Source organism: Pygoscelis adeliae, unplaced genomic scaffold, assembly GCF_000699105.1.
Source record: "Pygoscelis adeliae isolate BGI_AS28 unplaced genomic scaffold, ASM69910v1 Scaffold58, whole genome shotgun sequence".
Taxonomy (NCBI): Eukaryota; Metazoa; Chordata; class Aves; order Sphenisciformes; family Spheniscidae; genus Pygoscelis; species Pygoscelis adeliae.
Window position 1 is genome coordinate 1,934,534 of NW_008825564.1, and position 22,329 is coordinate 1,956,862.

The 22,329-nt window shown below is 45.6% G+C and overlaps 1 protein-coding gene across 1 annotated transcript in view; it reads right to left on the reverse strand.

The window, feature by feature from the left end:
* AOAH (acyloxyacyl hydrolase (neutrophil)) overlaps positions 1–22,329 on the reverse strand; it is an 84,457-nt gene that overhangs the window by 50,071 nt on the left and 12,057 nt on the right. The window contains exons 3-6 of the mRNA XM_009332407.1: positions 18,786–18,881; positions 14,205–14,265; positions 13,024–13,123; positions 4,074–4,133 (exon numbers count right to left, since the gene is read on the reverse strand). Coding sequence (XP_009330682.1) covers positions 4,074–4,133; positions 13,024–13,123; positions 14,205–14,265; positions 18,786–18,881 — 317 coding nt within the window. The remainder of the gene's footprint in view (positions 1–4,073; positions 4,134–13,023; positions 13,124–14,204; positions 14,266–18,785; positions 18,882–22,329) is intronic.

A 22,329-nucleotide genomic window follows, 5' to 3' on the forward strand; every position in this document is an offset into this window, starting at 1 on the left:
CCCCCGCCCCCAGCCACTCCGTGCTCTTCCCCATCCATCCGTGTCCCTGTATTTAATCTCTCTGCCAGCCTGGCTGCCTCGGGGCTACATCCCGCAGCACGGCAGGGACACAGACCTTCTCTTTGCTCTCTGTGTGTGCATACGTATGTCTGGCCAGCTAGGCAGAGAGTGCGAGAGGCACGCAAGCAGGATGCCAGTTTTTCTCAAAGAGCTTTGCAAATCTATGTATGCCTTCCTGGAAAGAGGAAAGAAACCACTTTCCCCACCTCCTCCACGTAGGACTAATCTCAGCGCTGCCTACAAAATCACTAGAGGCTCTTAAAGCTTTCCATCAGGTTAAGATTTGCAGTGTCTTCATTTGAGCTGTCGGCTTTTCACTTCAGCCTAAGTCACAGCATGCAAAGCCTTTGAAGTTAAGGCATCCGGAGCCTAAACTGCACCAGAAAGACAAACCACAGGGCTTGCAAGAAATAAGTAAATAAAGCAAACCTCCTTTCGTTCTGCTCACAGGCTGCATTTAAAGTCTACCCTTTGCTGTAAGTAGAATAAAATCTTTCCTGCCTTTTTCTCAGCTAGTCATTTGAAAATTGTTGCTGACTGGAGCTCTGTTAGTTTCAAAGGAAGACTACCCTGCAGCCCCAGCAGACTGCCTAACCTTGGTGGGAACAGTTGGCGTGATGGTGCCCTGGAAGTGGTATGGGCGATGTCGAGTTGAGCTTTGAGGACCAGCTGCAGCAGCGTCCCGGAGCACAGCAGCCTTTGGCTCCCCAGCCTACGCATCCCCCCAGTTCTGCTTGGGGATGTGCAGGAGAGCAGCTCATCTGCTCTTTGAGGGTGTCTTGGGCTACTCTCAAAAGGCAGCAAGGAGCACAGGGTTAAAAAAAGGGATAACCTTTGCATGTGTAAGTGAGAGAGCGCACGAGCACAGGTGAGCAGGCACTACAGGGTCTTTCCCAGCAGAGCCAGGCTATGATTGCAGTGTGTGTTTTTGGGAGGAGGTGGGTTACTTGTCCCTGCGTAACATGAGCGGGTGGGCAGGAGACTGGTTCATGCCCCCCTCTGCCTTGCAATTCCCTTTTGGATCCCTCTGTGGCTTCCCACTTCTCCTGCTGCCAGGCTGTGACTTGCAGGGACCATGTAGTCATGACAGGATTGTATGCATGGTGCTTGCTCTCATTAAATACTACAGCCATGACTCTATTCGTCATTCTTTCACTGTTATTGCTCAAAGATGCCTCTTAGTATCTTCTCCACCCATAAGAAAAGTTAGCTCTAGAGCTGCTCACAGTGATTGATAACACCAGTATTTTATTCATTGCCTGTTAACATTCCCTAATGACATTTCCATAATTATTTTAATTGGTTTTACAAAAAAGAATAATAATGAGCCCCTAATGCTTGTTGGTGTTTGGTTTAAGACAGTCGCTCACAGATGGCTCACTACTTTTAATGAATGGAGACATTTCTTAGATTTTTTGGGGTTGTAGCCACTTTCACTGCATCTCTACATCTGGAAAATGCCTTCTGTTTTTCCCAAACCCACAGTGATCCTAAGAAATGCCCAGTAAATACGAACCCCTGGGAGCCAGACAGACCTCCCATTCTCATTACCAGCAGCCATAATCACACCTCTTTTTTATGCACAGTCACACACAGCTGCCAAGCAAAGATCGGGACAACTAACTTGCAAGAACCTCTTCAGAAGGCTTTCCCCAAACATGCAATGGGGCAAACCCAACCAAAATAGCAGATATGGGAAGAATGAGCAGATACAATTTGACGTTTCTGTCCAGCATGAGCCAGAGCATAAAAGAGGCCAGGTGAATGTTTTCCTCTCCCCACTGGTGTGGATGCGGAGATGTCCTACTACAGACAGGGGGTTTCTGAATCCTCACCCACACATTCAGCCAGGCAACCCTCTCCCCATGCAGCCAGAGAACCTCAGCTGCTTTGGCCCTTGCTCACTGGCACGTGTATCTGCCTGGGCGGGTGAGCAGACCATGATTTGGCAGCATTCAGTTTGTGCAGGTGCTTTTCTTACTATTTCACCACACGCTGCCGCTCTGGGATATGGGGCTTATGCAAGTGGGATACACGCTGTGCTCTCTCCTGGAGATCTTCCTTTGTGTTTCTTACTACATTGTTTTTCTGGATTTGAAATGAAATGGACTGCAATCTGGGTGAAGGGGAAGTTGCAAGATACAGTAATGCCTCTAGAAATGTTGTTATTTTTAATTTTCTATCTTTAAAATAAGTTTCAGGAAGGGTCATTACTGGGAACATGCTAGGAATAACTGCAGGAGAGGCCCAACCAACCATATGATACTTGCTTTAATTTGAGCTGACCTTGTATTGTGCAGTTATGTAGGTTTAGAAATACATTGACTGGAGAAACCCAACTATGACCTTGCTGCTTCCAGCCGGGGCACATTCTGCTTGTCCCTCCCGCTGCTAAATGGGCAACTAGGAGCAGAAAGGGGCCAAGGGCATTGCAATGGAGATTAAGAGGGGTATTGGGGCACTGAGCAGCTTTGAGGATATGGGAGAGTAGAGGCAAGCTGGAAGGAGACCCCACTGCACCCAAAGATTGATGCCAACCATGCCGCCCTACCCAGGAGAGCCTGAAAGGATGCGGCATGCATGGCCCACGAAGGCCAGATGGAGCTGGCCGTGCAAGGGATGCAGCCCAATCTGCCAAGGGTAGAAGCACGCACAAGGGAGCAAAGGAGCCCGATGTCCCGCGGGGCAGCACCTGCACACTGATCCCTCTTCATCCCCGCACCTGCGCCCGGGCTCTGGCTAACAGAGAGGACCTCCTTGACTCAGAGCATCTCGCTGCAGGTGTTAATGCGGGGACTTGCACCCAGGGAAAGGGGATTAGAAATTTCATGTAATTTGAGCGGAAATCTCAGGCCATCAGTAGCACAGCGCTGAATAGGAAGGAAAATGAATAAGGTCCTGCTGGTTGCTGTTCTGCAGAAGCTGAGACCCATCTCTCCAGCGCATTGTTTATTTCCCTGGCTTGGCAATTTGGCAATTGTCCAAAGGCTAATTAGGTACCTCAATTTGCACTTTTGTGAGTAGCATAACAGTAAAGATTCAGGAAGAAGCAATATCAATAATTTCTTCACAAACAGCAAAAACATTTGCTCTGCACTATGTGCTTGAAGACAACTGGAAAAAAATTCTATGGCTGAGCTGACTCATATAAGTGAACCCAGCAGAATAAAAGCTGCCCTTCCCTTCTCTGCTACCCTTTAGAGATCCTCTATAAATCTGAAAACTGGTGGAGGTGGAAAGATTTCAAATCCCAGTTTTCAAGTTTAAGAGGCAAAGGCAGCCTCTCACAAATGAAGGAAAAATAAGCAGAATTTGCATTCAGGCTATTGCTTGAGTTTCAGACAACCCCAAAGCGCAGTCACTGTGCTCTGAGGTGGTGCCTCAGTTCATGAGGCTCCCTCTTACATATGCCTACAAGGGCAAGGCAGGGATGATAAGGGACAAGGAAGAAGCATGAAACTAGGAGGAGCAATAATAAACACTGCAAGAAGTTGGAAGGAAGGAAGGAAGCTTCTCTGGATGGAAAAACACAGGGCAAGGCTGAGTGGGAAATTCCTGCTTTTGTAAAAAATCTGAACAAAATCTGTACCTGTTTGTATTTTGTTTTAAGGTTGGCTGCCCCACCAAAAGTGAGTTGGGCTAGTACAAGCACGCATCTCAGTATGAAGCTAAACTATGGAGCTCACAGATGAGATCCTCAGCTGCTGCATGAATTTCAGACATAAATTTATGTCTTGGATGGATATAGACAGCTATCCCTACTCCACAAGCAGTCTGCATTTTTCATGAGTTTTTCCTCTGCTCTCCCTGTACTTTCATATTTCCTCTCTGTCATCTCCCTCTCCTTCTTCCCAGTGTCACCTGATAGAGAAGATCCTATACCAGGTAGGAGTGAGTCAGCATTCAATTCAATGCTGATCAGGTGGATTCACAGTCAAGAAAAATAAACGACGACTCACTCCTGATAAAATGCAAGTGCAGTGTAAAATACCCTAATGCCACTGATTTCTTACCAGGTCCTTGGAAGTCTTCATAATCCTTTTTGCTTTTCTTATTGCAGTACTCAGCCCCACCTGGGAGAGCAAGAACAAAAAGAAAAAAAACAAACCAGATCAGCCTCACCGTATCCTACCAGTTTTTCTCCCCATTTCCTACCTTTTTTTTTTTTAATATATCAGTCACAGCACAAAAATGATGTATGAGTCCACAAACTCATCATCAGTTACTTTTTATTGGACTAACAATCAATTATCCAATCGCCCCCTATGAAACTCCAGTTGCAAGAGTTCATTTATTTTGCTTCAGGGCATCATTTATTTCCTAAGGAAAAGTCCAGATCAGTTGAAGAGCTGAGATTCATATCCTGACTGCACTGTGTGAGCTGCAGAGGACAGACTTCTCCAGTGACTCCTGTTGAAGAACAACTCATCCATTAGATGGCCAAAAGAGGGTTACATGTGCAATGTCAGTCTGACTTGGTGTGGAAGGGTACAGAGGAAACATTTGGTCTTGCACGGATAAGGGTTATACTCGGCTGAGGTTCATCCCAGCAGGGGAAAAGCTGGCATGCGGGAAGGTACAAAGCAGGGAACAGAGTTTCGAAGGCAAATGTCCTGCTTAGGATCTAGGAAGGTTAGCTGTTTATTCTGGAAATACCTGCCCTGGAGGGCAAATTCTCGCTGACAATGGCAAAATTGTTTTTCTGTTGGGTCCATGCAAACTTGTGCTGAAGAAGCATTTTGGGATTCCTCCACAATGAGGATACTTACACGTAAATAGAAAGGAAGAATGGGAGAACCATTGCAAGAAAAGACCTTGGAAAGGCATCCTTATCAAAGGAGAAGAGGCTAGCCATGGATTACAAAGAAGTCAACTACTGGTGATACCCCAATAATTCCTCAAATTCCGTTACAGACATGCTCCTCAAAGGAGGAGAGGAAATTTTGTGCAAGGGGCACCATCTGTGAGTGTGAGTGACAGCCAGGGACCAGCACTGCTGGCAGCAGGAGGACAGATGTGCCATGCGTGCTGCAGCAGGGCTGTGGTTGAACGCACACCAATGGCCACTTACCATGGCCAGGAACTGCCAACCACTGCCAAGGTCCTGCTCTTGAGCCTTCCTCAAGGCTCTACCATTGCAAAAACCTCAAGCAATACATTTTTGCAGCCTGCCTGGTCCACAGCCCTGGGTCCTGCCTGGTTAAATGCTGAGGCATGGGGAGTAAGCAGGGACTGTTTCTGCACCGTGCTGTTAAGCATTTACCCCTGGCCTTAAGAAATTTGTCCTGTACCACAGCACAGAAGGACCACACTGGTTCTCCTGCCACAAGGACTATTCCCAGTCATGGAGGTGAGGAGATGCACAGATACGCTCATGCAGTCCAAAATGTTTAACAACTGTTTAACAACTCTGATGCACAGCACTTTCTAAATTCAGCCACATCTTCCTGTAGGAAAAGAAGATCTCACAACTTCAGTTTAGGAAAAAAAAAAAAAAAAGACAGTCACAGGGGTCTAGGAGGGTGATTTAAGTCTGTACAATGGGTGCCCTGCTCGTGAGACAGCCAGTTGCTGGGTGCCTCTGAGATGAGCTCAGCTTGCAGACTTGGGTGCAAACTTCAGGCAAAAGCATTTGCTTTTGGCAGGGTAACACCAGTATGCTCCCCCCTGCTGCTCCATTTTCACTTTTGGACAATATTCTTCCATCTCAGTGATGATAATTCCCATATGTTGTCCTGCATTTATTAGGCCACCTTTGCAAACAGTCATATCTGTGAGGCAGTATCTGTGTGATGGCCTCTGTCCTTTCCCTCAGCATTCAGCATGAAGAAGGCTGAAAATACTGCCCATTTGCCCTCTTTCGGAAGGAATAAATGCTTTTGTTCTGTGGGCTTTGAGGATTGGTAAAAAAAAAATAAATAAAAAAAGGAGATAAAAATCAATTACTTTTGAAAATTTTTCAAATGGAAAGAAACATCTGGTGTATCACAAACATGTTACACTTTGTTTCTGATCAAAATTGTTAGCGAGGACAAACTGTTCTGTCTGACAACGACCTGCCATCAGTCCCTCCTACAGCCCAGCCTAAGGACATACCTGCTAGCTTAACACCAACCAGGTCTGAAGGCTCTGAGGTAAAGTTCAGCACAAGTTTATATTTATCTGGCTAGAACTACAGGAACTCAACGTGGGGAAAAATAGTATGCTTCTCCAAGTGGTAGCATTAAAGCATTTGGAAAAAAAGAAAATATCCCTCGAATGATGGCACCTTACTGAACAGCGGGCATGCCAGCTTGGAATATTAAAGCAGCATATATTTGCATTTAAAGCAACCATTACCAACATTTTTTTACTGGGGATAAAATTTAGCATGTCATTATAATTGATTTAGGCAGTGATCAAAGCAAATTAATTAACTGTGATATTCAAGGGTCAAAAATTTATAGAGAACAATATAAAGGGATAAGGAAGAATAAGCATAAGCAGCAAGGAACACAGACTTCTAAGTTATTGGTTTTTAATATAAGTGTCACGTTAATGTATGTGCTTAATATACGTTTAATTCATTGTGTCTATAATCTTATAAAAATCTGGGTATGTCACAAACAGATGAGAGATGCTAGGAATAAGCCAAGGCACTGTTTCCTAGTTTCTTCCCCCTGGGCAACTGCTGTCCCCAAAAACAAACATGCATCTTGCATTTGCCACGGTTACGTTGTACGTTACCAGCTGCTGTCATTTCTGCAATAATATAATTTGAGACACAGATGAGGAAAATGGCTTAAAATTGAGTATGATAGATGAAAAATTTCCAGAGAGGTAGGATTCTCTCTGCTGGGCAGGGGAGGAGAGACCTTCCTTGCTCTCAGCAGCGGAGCATGAGAAATGCACGCTTCAGACAGCTACAGCGATATTGCACGCAGAAAGCAGAAAACAAGGGAGGAAAGGCTGAACTGCCCCCACATGTAGAAAATGGCACTCTCTGAAATGCTAAGGATGAGATCTTCTCCCGCTGCAGAAGTTACTTCAGCCAGGACTCCAGGGTGGGCTGTGGAGGACTGGCAGCTGAAACACCCATCCGGGAGAAAGCACTCCTGGTTTCATGGATCACCTGTAATCCCTGGTTGACACCAGCATGTCAAGCCTGCCACCAAAGGCCATACAGCCCATACAACCTCTCTTGCTGCAACTCGGCTAGCAAGCAGCCTCCTCTCTTTCCCATGGCATGAAAACACCACCGAGGAAGGGGCTCCCTAGGCTCCAGCAGCTGCTGCCCGGAGGGTGTGCGGAGGCCCTGGGGAGCAGCCAGCCCCCTCCGCCCAAATCAGCACAGCCCTGCTGCCTCGCGTACACAAGATATCCACACCATGGATGGGGCTGAGGGCAGGGGGGTCACTGGGATTTCATTCACTGCCTTCTTTCAATGCTCTCCACAGAGCCCATGTATGAATTTTTTGCAAACAGATCTATTTCTCATCATAAACAAACACACGAACCAACTCTAATTCTCTCTCATTTATCACCCTTGTTAGCCAGCTCTTTCCCAGGAGAGCAGATATTTACAAAACACTCCAAGTTTCCCTTCTAACTCATTTTCATCATCCTTGTACCAGGAGTACACATACCAAGGTACCAAAATGCTGCAAAGCTTGTTAAACAGCACTGGCAAAACTGGGATTTGTTCTACAACTCCCACCTTTCATCCAGCAGAGGCTGTAGGGGGAATCTTTACGATTGCACGGGATGGCCAAACCAAACGATATGTGCTCTGGACACAAAATAGGGACCTTCCCTGCAAGCCCAGATCTAAAACACGCGAAGCCTGACTCAGTCCTCTCTCCTCCCAGGGCAATTACTCTGACTTCTGCTAATTTTACGCCACTTGTTTCTCTTGGACTTGGACTCTGTGTGTTCTGGATGAAACATTTTGATTTACTTCTTCTAGCTTGCCTCTGCAAAACACAGTCAGCATCCAAGAGCAACGCTTCGTTGACCTCATGCTTTTGTCTGCCAGACTCCCACCCCAAATGCCGCTGTGCCCGTGGGTCGCCCAAGACTTGTTTTCAGGGGTCCTGCCTGGGGCAGCTTCTGCATTGGTACAACACAGCTGCACGCAGCACCCTACAAACCACATGCCACCCTGTTTTCTTTGGGTTTATTTGGTGGAAGCTTGGGGTTGTGTGGTTTGGTTTTTTGGGGTTGTTTGGTTTTTTGGTTGGGTATTTTTTTTATTTTATTTTCTGCCAATGAAGAGGAGCAGGGGAAATGTTGAGAAACAAGTGGAAGAGGAAGAACTAGTGCTCAAACTGTGCCTTCTGCTATCACTTGTCTATAGGGTGTTTCTTCAGGGCTCAGTTCTGACTGCAGCAGAAACAACTCACATTTCAGTAGATTTTACCTATTTCCAAAAAGAAAGGCTAAAAGGAGGGCATCTTGCTCCCCAGGACCCAGCCTGCCTCCCAGATGCTTGCTTTACAGCCTGCGGTCTCAAAAGAAGGAAACAGGTCCCAGCCACAAGGTCTACCTTTGGCCAGCAGCCTGCTCTTACTAAGAATGCAGAAGCACTCCCGCCCCGGAGTTTGGTTCTGCCTCACCTCCCGGGAAGCAGTTCACATTTTCACTGAAAGAGAGAGGAACAAGAGAAAATAGTGGGAGTATTTTTATTTTATAAAACCCCAAAGGGTTTCCTTTTTCCAGCCAGAATTCGTTGGCTCCTACTTTGTCAAAGAGCAGGCTGGCCACAGAAACATCCATGAGGGATGGGGCTTTTGTTTTTTACAAAGTCAGTAAAAGACCTGATAGAGGGGACATGAACCGGCATGAGTGCTTGTGGCAATGAAGCTGATTTTGGTAAGATAAAATGACATTAGCATAAATATGTATATTTTTGCTGACGTAAGATGACTCTCAGCAAAATCCTACTACTGGGGATTAAGCTAAAATCTGCAGCCACAAGGTCTCTAATAATCCGGAGCAGAAAAGTGATGGGGAGCAGAAGAGGCACTCTGAAAATCAGAAAGAAGAGTACAAGCTTCTTCCAACACAGGCTGTTTAAGAGATTGCCAGCAGCAGGACTCCAGTGCTGAAGTCGAGCCATTATTCTGGCCCCAACAAAATCAATTAAAGTATTGCCATTTAACTGAACAGGCCAGCTGGCTTAAAACAACCTAGAGACAAGCAGAGAATAATCTCCTGCAAACCTGCTTGCTCCCGGGGCCAGAAGAGGAGCTTCGTAGGCAATACCTAAAACCCCTCACCCTATTTCAGCCCTTTTCGCTCGCTAGAGGAACGTCCCTGTATCACAGGACCTGGTGCAGAAAGTCCTCCACCATGTGAGCTGATAAACTTTTTTGACTAAAAAAATATCCAGTCATCCTAAACCAGCTAGCTTGGATACCTGTACCCACCGTCAGCATTTTGGAGCGGTGCTGCAGCCAATGTTAGAGTATCTGCTGTTGATGTAGCTTAAACCACAAGGCATATTACAGCAGCTTTAGATACTGCCCAGTTTACAGCTACCTATGGTAAGTCTACACTTCCGATGTGCTGTATTATTTTGCCTCCTGACTTGAAGGAATCCCCAGTGTTGCTACCCTCATACTAAGGGTAGAGGAGAACCTCTCGTTGGGCGAGAAACGTGCAGCAGGAGAGCCTACGCATGCACATCTACCTGCACTTCCAGCCCTGGCCCAGGCTCTGCTCTACGGGCCACTGGTGGCAATTAGGGGCTCACAGGACCCCATTACGAGTGACATCTGCTTGCTCAGCTGTACTGGTGATCCGGGAGCCACGAGTGCCCCTTCCACTCTTCCCCACTGACATCAGGGGTCTGCTTCTGAAACTGCCCACCAGCGGGGGAGCCCACCTCGCCCAAGCCCCCGGGGAGCCCCCACAACGGAGCCACCCTCACCCAGGTTAGTTGTCCTCCTCCTCCAGCTCCACGCTGAGAGCATTGCGCTCCGTGCGAGCGGAGCAATATTTTTTATTCATAATTAGAGCCAAGTCTCCTAGAATAATTGCAGAGTGCTAATGGCTCCAGGCAGGTTGGCAAAAAAATTAATTTGGGCTAATTTGTCAGAGACCAGGGAAGTATGTAATATAACACACGTATCATTTACTCAGCTTGCAGTGTCTCCATTATGTAGATAGTTTGCAAGGCCTCTGAAGCAGGAGCTCTTCCTTCCTTGAGACACACGATCTCAGTAGAGCAACATCACAGAAACAGAACAAAATAAACTATTGACTGAAAAAGCAGCTACACGTTGATATTTGCCACCTCAAAGGCAATTAAAACGTGAATATTATGCTGCCTTATAAGGGCAAGGAAGTCTATTTTACTCCCTTCACCAGTACAAATATGATACTAATTCTGGGAAAATGGGCATCCAAAAGTCTAAAGAAATAAATGAAGTACCTGAAAATCAACAGAGTTGAACAAAACAGTCATTAGTATTAAAGTCTTGTTCAAACACTTGGCAGGGGACTGAGCCAACATTTGCAGGCTCATATAACTGAAGCGATCAATCAAATTACAAACCAAAGAAGCAAATGTGAGGTAAACTGCATTTTATGCATCTGCATCTCTGACTGTATATTAATTTTTTTCACCCATAATTCATCTTTACTCAGTCTGACTTGTCACAGTTACTGTGGGCAATTTATCAACCACTTGAGCATGAACTCTAAGCACTGCTCTTCTCCTCCCATCTCCCCCAGCCCCCTCATGCTGTCTCAGGGCACCAGGCGAGCTAAAAAGGAGGGCACAGTCAGGGTAGAAAAATCGCTTTGTTGGTAGAGTTCCCGTATTGCTGGTGAGAAATAAATACACCTTGACAGAAAGGGATTTAACTACCACTTGGAAGGGAGAGGGTTTGCTTGAGTCACTCACTCAGAGGGACAGTCTCCAGGCCATGCAAATGAGAATCCAAATTTTGTTTAACAAACAAAACAAAAAACCCCCATCTTCAGTTGTTTTCCTTGCAGAAAGTACAGTCACTGGAGCTGTTGCTGGAGGTGGAAGGAATCAACAGCTTGGTCCCACACCTGCTCTGAGAGATGGGAAGAGCTAACCAAAGATTTGGCAACAACCCCACGAGTGGCATCCTGTCCCCTCTGGTTGATAGGCCAAGCATTTCACCGCAGATCTTCTAATTTCTGCACAGGAGCCACTTCGGTTTAAACAGCCCCTCTCTCCAGACTCATTAGCCTAGCTCACTGTGCAGCCACAGAGAGTCCATCCCTCTCTTTAAGTGCAGTTTGTTGCCTGCATCCTCTTTCACTCCAAGAGGCACCTTGTACTTCTGCCACCGTCAGAAGCCAGAGTGCAGGGTGATTTCAACTTCTCTTTATTCCCACACACAAGCAAGTAAGTCCATATGAAAATCTAACTCTCGGGCTGGCAGTGCGGTGCATGTGTAGCCACCATTGCTACATCTCCTGCTGTCCTCCTGGGTGACCTGCTACACTGGGGGCTGGGGGAGCCTGCCAGCCTTTTCTGTACTCTAACCTTTACCTTCAGGACTCCTAATTTAAAAAAAAAAAAAAAAAAAAAGGCCCCACAGTCACTGACAGGGTCTCTGCTGCTGTTACAAGTACAGGGGAGGGAAAAAACTTGCAATTACCAGGGCAGAAAGTGCTGGAGACTCACGAATGTTTGTGAGGTGAGTAAAGACGTGGCAATTATTAAGGGAGAGCTTGCAATAGGGTAACTCTGATGTACCTTGGGGAAGGGTGGAAGGACCCATGAACTGTTTCACCAGTTCAGACACAGGATTTCTGAAAGAACCCATTTGATGAAGTTTGGGCAACATCCTGGTTGAGTCAAGTTAGTGTGGGCCCTCTCTCCTGCCTGCACTTGTCTTCTTCCACCCCTGCCTGATTGCACACCCATGTATCTCTATGTTGGCATAGCATGGAGCATAGTAGTCATATGGGACACACGCCTGCTATAAAACAAATGTTACTGCCATTCTTGGAAGGCAAGTGTTTCTCCAGGTCTTAATATTGGCAGAGCTAAATCCATCTTGGAGATGAACCACAGCTCACTGAAGCCCATAAAAAGGCTCTGACTGATTTCAGTGGCTGTTGGATGAGGCCCCGTGTAAAATATCTTATGCAAACCTTTAGTAATCAAACATGTCTTTATCCATCCAGATGCAGGGAAAAAGATTTACAAAAATACATGCATAAGTGAACCACTTGCTTTTCGACACTGCCAACCAACCACCATCACTCACAGGTTTTAGTGTGACTGGGGCTGCATGATGACTGGGGAAAAAAACAAAACCACAACCAAAAAAATCCCAAAACAAACTGTACCTGTTTAGACACCTCTGCAGATATGTATGTGTCTGAGTAGCAAAGGTCTAGGACATGCAATCAAGTTACCGTGGCGTAGCAAGTAACTGTACATCAAAAAAGTGGTGGTAACTAAATATGTTTCCAGCCTGAGGCAAAAGATTATGCACGTTAGCTTAAACCTCTTGCACTGCAGACTAATCCAAGTCGAATAGCCCTGCATTTGAAGCGGGTAACGAGCACCTACACAGGCTGCCGCAGCAGATCAGGCAATGTGGGGATAACTTGCCACACGGTGGTAATGCGGTGGTACAGGTGAACCTCAGCTGAGTATCTGGTTTGGGGTTATTGTACTGCTTAGCAATAAAGTCTGGAGAAAGTGAGATTTTATTTTCCCTACTCTTCTTCTCTGACCCAGACTGGTACAAGAGAATTTGGCCCTGTAATTCCCGCTCTCCGACAACCATGTTGTTGATGGTCCACACAGCTAATGTGTGTTATGTACCTTTCATTCAAATAGACATTTTCTAAAAGTGTAAACGCTCAAAATGTTGAAGTTTATTTCCCAGACAATGCACGTGCACTGGAAGCCTCCGTACTGTTCAGCTCCAGCTTAAAAGACCTCCCACAATCAGTAGCTTTGAAAAAAGTGGAAAAGCAACTCACCTTTGGAGGAGGGTAGAGATGACAAAGCGGTTGTCCTGGATCCTGTTTACACAGCTTCAAGGAATGGCAGACCACATCGGCATTCATTTCCCTGTCTATGCTGAAGGAAATGGTGCATAAACAAAGACTATTATGTTCTTCTGGGTGCTTGAAAGTAGAAGCTATTTCCTTGGGAAGCTGAATCGCCCCAACGCCAAACAACAACCTCAGCTCCCTTCACTGGGGTCCGTAATCGCTGCTCAGTACAGTGTTGGGTCCTAACGATTTTCTGCCACAGCATCCTACTCAGCATTTAAAATTGGATCCCAGGATGAAGAAAAAGCACCGTGCTTTATATGCAGCACCTGAATCAAATACATTACGACTGTTCTGTTTTTTAATCAATCATAAATCTGACGAAGATTTAAAGGTTAAAGTGAATGCATATGCAATTTGGCACATACGAATGTTCAATCATTAACTCAAGAAAATAACCAGAAATCCTTCAAAGATCCTTAACCTTTAATCACCAAGCACAAGTCCTAGGATTGTTTCTTTCTTTTTGGGACACACCTCTGGGCTAGTCAGGAATTAAATTAAAATGTTTGATTACAGCACTTCTTAGTCCTGTAAGCACTTTGCAGTCCCTTGGCTAGTTTTAAAAATAAAAATAAAAACCCTAGGGAGGAAGAAGGTCTAGCAAAAGCTCTGTTAATTAAACTAAGAACTTTCAAAGAGGAATAAAATGACCTACATTTTATTTTTTTAATCACTTACTTACATTACTTAGTAGGCTTCCCCAAGAGTGTGTATCAAGGTCGGGGCTGAGAGCATGTAGGGGCTGACAATTAGAAAGCTTGATTAAAGGCAGAAGGGAAAGCAAGAGCCAAGTATTACAGTAGTGCGACTCTGTAGAACCTGTCTCGCACACACGGGTTATTCAAATTCCTCCCTCAGCCAAATGAGCTGAATTTCAAAAGGTAATTACATCAGGTGGGCCTGATCTGAGATTCAAATGGAGTATGAAAATGGTTACCAGTGGCAGCCTGTATTTATTCACTCAGGAATAGCTATGCCAATCATCATTGCTTTAATAATAATGTGATTTTAAGAATGAAACCCCTGCACTTCAATCCGACAGCACATCTGTACATGTCAAGAACAAACTAAGCAAAGACCTGAGAGGACACAGCAATACTTACAGTTCAGCTATGTGTGGTCCGTAAAGTTCAGCAAGTACGTAACAGAAACCTTGCAGTTTTTCTAGAAAACACAATTTTTTTTAAGTAATTGAGCACGGTGAAACTGGTTTTATAACAATCAAAATACAGCAGGAGTTGGTTCATTAAGGTGAATGCTGATTTATCTTTGGGGAAGGTGTGTGAATCTATGATCTCAGTATAGCACCAGAGAATAGGAAAACCTGAATTTCTAACCTTGCCTAAAGCCGTTCTCTGGCTTTAGGCAAGCCACATAATAAAGACTAGAAAGGACAACTAGCATTTGTTAAATGTTCTGAGTATGGCATCATGGAAAAGTCAAAAGAAATCAGACATGCTGCAGCATCTTCTAAGCAGTTTAAAGAAATAGCTCGGTATGTTTTCAACAAGAAAGAAAACAAATACATAAATCAAAGCGCAGAAAGTGATGTAGAGCTTGATGCTACTGCTAGAGCTGCCTCGGAGCTTCCGGGGGTTTGTGCGAGTTAAGAGAACATGTTTTGTGTAGAGCAGGAGTTGTGTAGCAGTAATTGCATTCAAACAAATATTTGACACTTTTCGTTTGGCTTCCTTTCACGGTCTGCAGCCATGTGCCTTTTCGGGATGCTGGCTCAGGTGGCTTTCTTTAATTTGGGTGAAGCATGCCCTCCATGCCCTCCAGAAGACAGCTAATCAGAGATTTCTTTAAGGTACTGTTGTAAAAAAAAAGTGGTCCCCACACCTGGGCAAATACACTTGCGGGAGAGATTGGGGGTTTCAATACAGGTAGGGCCTGATGGTAGCACTGGTCTGATAGTTCCCACGAAGGAAAATTGACTGTTTCTTGGCCTGAACAGATGAGAGCTGGTTAACCATGCACGAATCCTGCAAAGGAAGTGTCAGGCCCTGTTTCAGCAGGGGCGGTGTGAAAAGACATGAAGAGGCAGGTTCATACAAGTGCAGCGATAACAAACTTGCAGCTCCTGAAATTCCTGAGGGATGTTGTTTTCTCTTGCACCTCCATTACCCAGACAGATAACTATCTGTACTTGGGGAAGAAAACATAGACTATCCTCATCTTTCCCAAAGAAAAGCTTTAGAAATCCCCAAAGCAGCCGCTTCTCTCCAACTTTGGGCTGAATATTCAATTTTCACCAGCATCAGGCTGGACATGCCCAGGGCCAGGGGTCTGCTGCATACAAGGCAGGTAGTTTTGCTCCGGGGAGAGTACAAAACCTCGCAGCACTGACTGCATCAGCAGGCATGGGCGTGCTCTCGCTCCCGCAGCTGCTCTCCTGCCAGGACTGCAGATATTGGCTGGCAACCTGTGCCCAAGGAAGGGAGACTGGGACCAGAAAGGCATAGCAGGGAAGGAAAAGATGATTTCCCCAACACCCTCCTACTCATACGGTGTTGCAGGCAGCTTCTGTAACTACGATAGCTGATTTTTCTTATGCTGTGCCAGATGTTTTATTTCAATCAAGTTATTAGCTTCATTTCTTTGCCTCCTTTGCAACATAACTCCGCTCTATCGGCTCTTTAGAAGCAATCTGCAAGTTAAAAATTGGTCTCCTGGTTAGAATTAGATTTTATTCTTGTTCACCTAAAAGGAAAAACATCGCAGACATCAATAACCCTGCATTTGGTATAATCACTGATTAAAACACCCTCTGATGAGGCTTGCCCGTGGGGCACCTGGCTCCCTATAGTAGCCCATGGGAGAAGGTGGCTGGCTTCCCCAACACCTCCCCAGTGCATTGCAAGCGATGGTCTCATGAGTTTCCCAAACCAGCTGGTTTCCATAACGTTTCTGGCCCTGGAGGAGCCAGCTGGCTGCTGTAACCTGTACTGGTGGCTGCGAGGAGGGGAGGGTTTGGCTGGCCATCAGCTCCGGGGAACCAATGTTGGGGGTCTGCTGGTCACACTGACTTCTAGGTGCTGATTTCCTTATGCATATAGGAAGCTTGACATGTAATTACCCCATGGTGTAACACATGATGGGTGGTGAAAAGAACAGCAATAACATAAAATTATCGTTGAGCACATGGGAGTCCTCTTGGAAGATACAGACGCCATTCAGACTTTGGCTTCCAGCAAAACAGACCCAAGCCACGGGCAGTGTTTGCAGGACTTGCCCTCCGAGCCAGCCTGCATTCATGCGTTCACAAGCCTCTGGCTCTGCTAACACACACAAGGAGAGGATATTGCAGAGAGAGACCTCTGTTAGGAAGAAGCTGCATAAGTCAGAAAGGAGGGGAACAGAGAGAGAGAGAGAAAATGATGAATAACTTTGAATGTTCAGGGGCAAGAGAAGAGCTTAAACCCAACTAAATGCTGGAATATTTAGAGAAAATTCAGATTATACTTGCTTTTGGCCAGCTGCAGGTAAAAGAGATCCCCTAAACTGCCCTGTTCCTACATGATAAAAATCCAGAAGGTTTTCCTCTATAGCTTCATAGTCCTAGAAACACAAATTCTGGCTGAATCCCAGAGGATAAATATTTGCAAGAAAGACGGTATTAATCATGTTGCCATTTCCACTTGAGCTCTAAGGTGTTTACACAGCAGTGGCCAACACAGAAGCAGAGCATGACTCAGAGGCAACATCGGAGGCAGACGGTCTCAAAGCACATTTTGGGTATCAGACACCTCTGTTTCATCAGGCAGACAGCCAGTATCCAGGTAAACATACATTCTTGCTAACATCTCTTACACCGCAAATACTGCCCATTCCCCCAGACCTGGCCTTTCTGTCTGCTCAAGAGCCCCCTTCACTCATGGTGTTACTGTTCTTATTTTCATAGGTTTATTTGCCATGTCGCTTGAATCACACTGATTGCAAATATTTCCATATAAATAAGGATGCGATTGTGTTTTCTACACAGCCTGTGGGATTGAGTGGGATTGACAGGTACTGAATTTTTCTCTCTCTTTTTCTCTAAACATTTTTTGTTCTTGAACATCGTATAACTTCACTGAAGGCTTGATCTAACCCCAACTTGATTGTAATCGAAACTATAGGAGGCCCTTAAAACTGCACGAGTTCTTATTCCCTTTTTGGCCCTAGGAAAAGCCCCATTGCCATTAATTTGTTGCTGTTATTCTTGCAATCAATTGTAAGCATGTGTACAATAATGAAATCGTTCCTTCAGGTGAAATGGCACGGCCTGCTTTAGTAGGTTTGCTCCTCATGAGCATCCAAAGCTTTTCTATTGTTTCAAGCAGCAAGAGGAAGCCGCTGGTTCCTGCTGGGCTGCAGCATTCACCTCCCGGGAGAGGATAAATCGGGTTACGCTGTAGCTCCCACACAATCCACAGGATTTTTCACTCCTTTCAAGTTCAGGGTCAGTTTTTTTTCTATTGGGTGTATCCATGCATCTCATAGAAGGTAACTGGATTATACAGATTTAACTAAAGGGATAATAGGATTTTATGTGTGTAAAGAATGGCAGCTGAAAAGAAATATCTTGACACGTCAGTGGAACAAGGTCCACTGAGTGAATCATGAACACAGAGCTAGCATGTCATATTTTAAAGAAGAAAATGGTATTTTAACAGCAGGATCAGCGCTTCTAATTGTAGCTTCATGGTTATGTGCCTGTAATTTAAAACACTGAGGATATGACTTATGGAATAGAAATCAGATAACCGTCATTCTATCAACGAATTAATCCCAGCAATTACCTCCTTGCCCCATCCTGCATCAGGAAAACCTCTCTTGGAAAGGAGGGAATTCATATTCTACACGCATCTTCTGTGAAACTAGGGTCTACAGAGCAAGATGGTTTCTCAGAGGTACAATTCGTGAAGTTCTATATAAATGACTTTTTAATGAAGAATCCTAAGCCATCTTTTTATATTCATAATGTTAAAAAGATATCATGAAGGTGAGGTCTAGTTACTTAAATAGTTATAAGATTGCTCTGTGAGGCACAAAGCTATTCCGGCATTCAGACTGTTCTCTATTTAGGGATGTGCATTTGGACAGCTAAGGTCCTTTGGGCAGATAAAATAAGGGGCAGAAAAAGGGGAGTCTACATATATTCATTGGGAATATCTATCGCTTTTGAAATTTGTATCATCAGTTACATTTCAATAGCTTTTCTGTGCAGACCAAATGCTCACATCTTACACTTGTCAACCTCAGCTCATTTTTGAGATTTTACAATAGTGTCTTCCTATACCTGCTGAAAACATTTTCATCTTCACAGTTGCTATAAAGACCCATATCAACAAGAAAGAGGAGCGGTTGGGCATACAGTGAATCTATTCTTAAGCTGCTAACAAAGAGACAAAGTGGAGAAAAAGAGAGGGAAGGGGTCTGCATGTGTTGGTGCTCACACGCATGTGGGCTTAATACAACCCCATTCACTCTAACTTTGGGACAAAACCCCAGCTCTGAAGCCAAGTGAGCCACGCCACTGACTTCCCTGCAGATAGCACCTTGCTATCTTTCAGCTACATTCATTTGAGATGCTGCACAAGAAGTGAATAAAGCTTTTTCAGACTCCACGTGTGAATTCTTAATTAACAGAGAAATACAGCAGTACCAAATTAACATATGGTATATTATTTGGTACTTACCAGGTATGTAGTTGCACAATCTCTCCGTGGCTGCCTTTACTGTACTGTTGTGCCACTGTGCAAGCTGTTCAATTACAGACACCACAAGCACGCATCCTTCAAACAAACAAACAAACAAACAAAAAGAGCGAATACGGTTATCTGTGAAGTGTGATGAAGCACCCCGCGCCATAGAAGTATTTCAGGCATCGTTGGGCATTTCATTTCTTGAGATGCTCCATGGCAGATGAGTGTTCAAGGGGAAAAAATATCTGTGAATTTCTGTCTTTATTCAAAACCTGTAAGTTATCACAGAGAGGATGCCGATGCCAGAGGAGTGCACAGAACAGCCTTGCTTTTACAGCACTGGATGTTGCTCCTGAAAAAACAATTTTCCATCCTTTCAAGATGAAAATCAAGGAGCCGGGGGGACAGCCACTGTTACAACTGCCCGCTTGGCCACCTGCTCTCTTGTTATTTCTCACAAGAAAAAAGGCACAGGTCTGTACTTGATAGGACTTCTGTACCTTTACACACAAGCCACACAAATGAATGTGACTGCCTGCAGAAGAGACATCACGAAGCAGACGTATGTGCTGACCACCACAAAGCATCCATGGCACCATTTCTTCACAGACTTTCCTCTGAAGCCCAGCAGTGCTTGGCACGCACAGGGCTGCTGGGCCCAGCTACGCATTTGCTAAAGCCAAAATGTCTTCAGAGTTCATTCTGCTCTGCTTCTGTTGTTGGAAAGAAACCATTTCCTATGACCTATGAAGCTGGTTATTTCTCATCGTTAATCTGGGTGCGAGCAGGGCTAAAGCCTAGTTCCTCCTTGGACTAGCTGTGGCTGAGACCCAAGAACTTGCACACCGTAGTGAAGCGTTTTTTGAGATGTGCAGCACTTTTTCTGATATTTTTGGGATGAAGTACGTTCAGTGTGATCCCCACATAGCAATCATTCAAAATCCGTGTGATGACCATAAGTGGTTCATTTCAAGTCGATTTTAAACTGCTGTAGGCCAGCATTGTGCTCTCTCTTTCTGCAGTGGCTTCACCATTTTATAAAGAAGCCACATTTGGTGATGCAAAGTCTGACCAATATAGTCAGACCTGGCAGCCAGAGTGAGGTCCCGGCCTGGACTCAGAGCCTGTGTAACAGAGGTGGGTATAACAGGCAGCCAGGAGACAAGGAGCCAGGACGCCAGTTTTCAGCAGCCTGAATAAAGATTTCCCTTTGAAATCCCTGTAGCTGAACCCTCTTTATTCCTCTCAGGACTTGCTCTGACAGTCTAGAAATGGAGGTGAGCTGCAGCATTTGGATGTGGCTGCAGATCCATCTTTTTCCAAAGCTCAAGAGCATTAATGTTCAGGTTTTCAGACTGGCACAACTCTTCAAAATGAGCTTTTAAATTCCTTCCAAGTACCCCTGCCTATGTGTTATTAAATCAAAGTGCTGTTTTTCAATGTAAATAACTTTGATGCTCCTATGGATCAAGTAGCAAGTCAAAGAGGAGGTAATACAATTGGAACTTACTGTAAAGACCAATATCTTTGAGTCTTCTATTATTTCTTCTACCCCAAATACAGTAATTCGGTGGAAATTACAGTGAACTTGCCACCTCTTTTGCAGGGATAAAAGCCCACATCTCCATACTTATTAAATAAAATGCTCACTCAAAGTCCTCAGTGGAATGATTTATAAAGCATGCTAAGAGCCATTACCTCCAGACAGCCTAAAAGAATAGGAGAATAAATGGAGTACAGGTACAACCAAGAAAAAACCCTGAAGCAAATCATTCCTTCTTCCTTCCCCCCCCCCCCCCCCCCCACCACCTCCCAATGGCTGGGGAGTCTTCCCAGTAAAGCTATCCAGTTCATCTCCCAATAAAGGGCAGGCTAGCCCAAGGAACTAACAGTTAATTAAAACCCAATAGCTCATAAAGAAAAAAAAAAGTAGAATAATAAAGACCCAAACTAAAACCAAAGGGGACATCCAAGCTGGAGGGTGAAGCATGCTCAGGACTTGGGCTCAAAGAACAGCCCAGGGCCATCTGGTCCCTGTTTAACCACTAGCAGGTGCCTTAGCACAGCCTTATCCCGTGCCATGCCCCAGGCAATGCTTGTGCTTGTGCTAGGGACCAGTCCCCAGAGCACACTTGGACGAGGATACCCAGTCGAGGCGGCGGGGAGTTGAGGGGTGCAAGAGACTTCAGCTGTTTGGGTGCAAGCCATGCCCTGCACTGGCCCCAGAGACAGAAAACAGACCCTGGCTTATTTGCAAGGGTAGTGTGGGCATAGCCACACTGGACCGACTCCATCGCTTAGTGCTGAGATGGCAGTGCACATCCTCGAAACACGCTGGAAACACACTTAAAAGGCATTGCATAACTTGGCTTTTACAAGGCCATATTATTAACACACGTGCCCAACATACAGACAACCAAAACTACCCTTCCCCTGTCTTCTATGTCTTTTTTATTCATAAGGATGGAGGCTCAGAAAAATTAAATGACCAAAATGATGTCTTAACCACAAAACCACATATTCTTTCTGTGCCTTCCTTTTTTTCTCTTACCAAGGTCAGGCCTTCATCTAACAATCTTGCTGTCTAGAAGTCAGAAAGACAAAAAGGAGTCCAAGCAGAAAGACAGGAAGGAGCTAGTCCTTTGATATTTTCTAAAGGAGACAGCTTTTTTTGTATTACCTCTCGTTCTTTTGTACCAGGAGCTTGAGGAAGCTACGAATGAAGATGTGCCAGCACTTTGCAGACATGGGTCCAGGAGTCTGTGAGGGGTGAAGATAAGGAGGAGAGAAGGAAACTCGGGACACACTAAGGTTAGCAATGTTAGCAGAGGAAAATGCTTCAGCGGGCAGAGGAGCTGGGAGAGCAGACAGTCCCCAAAACACAGGCTGAAGCAGAACTGAGCACAGGGGCAAGTGGGCAACAGTGATGGAGCGGATGCCGATGCGGCTTGAAGAGTAGGACGGCCTGACCAGACTAAGAAATTGCAAGCCTGGATGCAAAGCGAGGGAAGAGCGCCTGTTGCAAGCACAGGCATGAGCTCAGACACAGGGGGGCAGGTGAAAACTAGAGACATCTTGGATGTCACGTCCCTGAGGCTCAGTAACCTGTCACGCCAAGGAGCTGACAGTGTCACTGACTGCAGCAGAGAGAAATGACGCTCATTTTGCCCGTGCTGTGTAACCCAGTGCTCCTGCACCTTCAGCTGGGGCCTGCCAGCACACTTTGCAGAGAGGACAGAGTTCTTCTCTCTTGGTTCCCAGCTCCACCGTCCACCCCCCCGGCTGCCTCTGCCACCCGCCCCACTTGTTGGTCATGCCCGCCAAGTGGCATGGGAATGAGGGGCTCTGGCTGGGTCCAGCTTTCTAAAAGTCTGTCTCCCGCCTCCTGCACCCCCTCATCCTCTGCGGGACCAGAGGGTGCCATGCACCACCACAATGAAGCTTGCAAACTGCTGCCGGTGGGAGTGGGACGCTGCCCGCCTCCCCCCACTGCCCACACTGCAGCTCGTGCTTCCTGTGTTGTGGTGGGGCTGGCCCA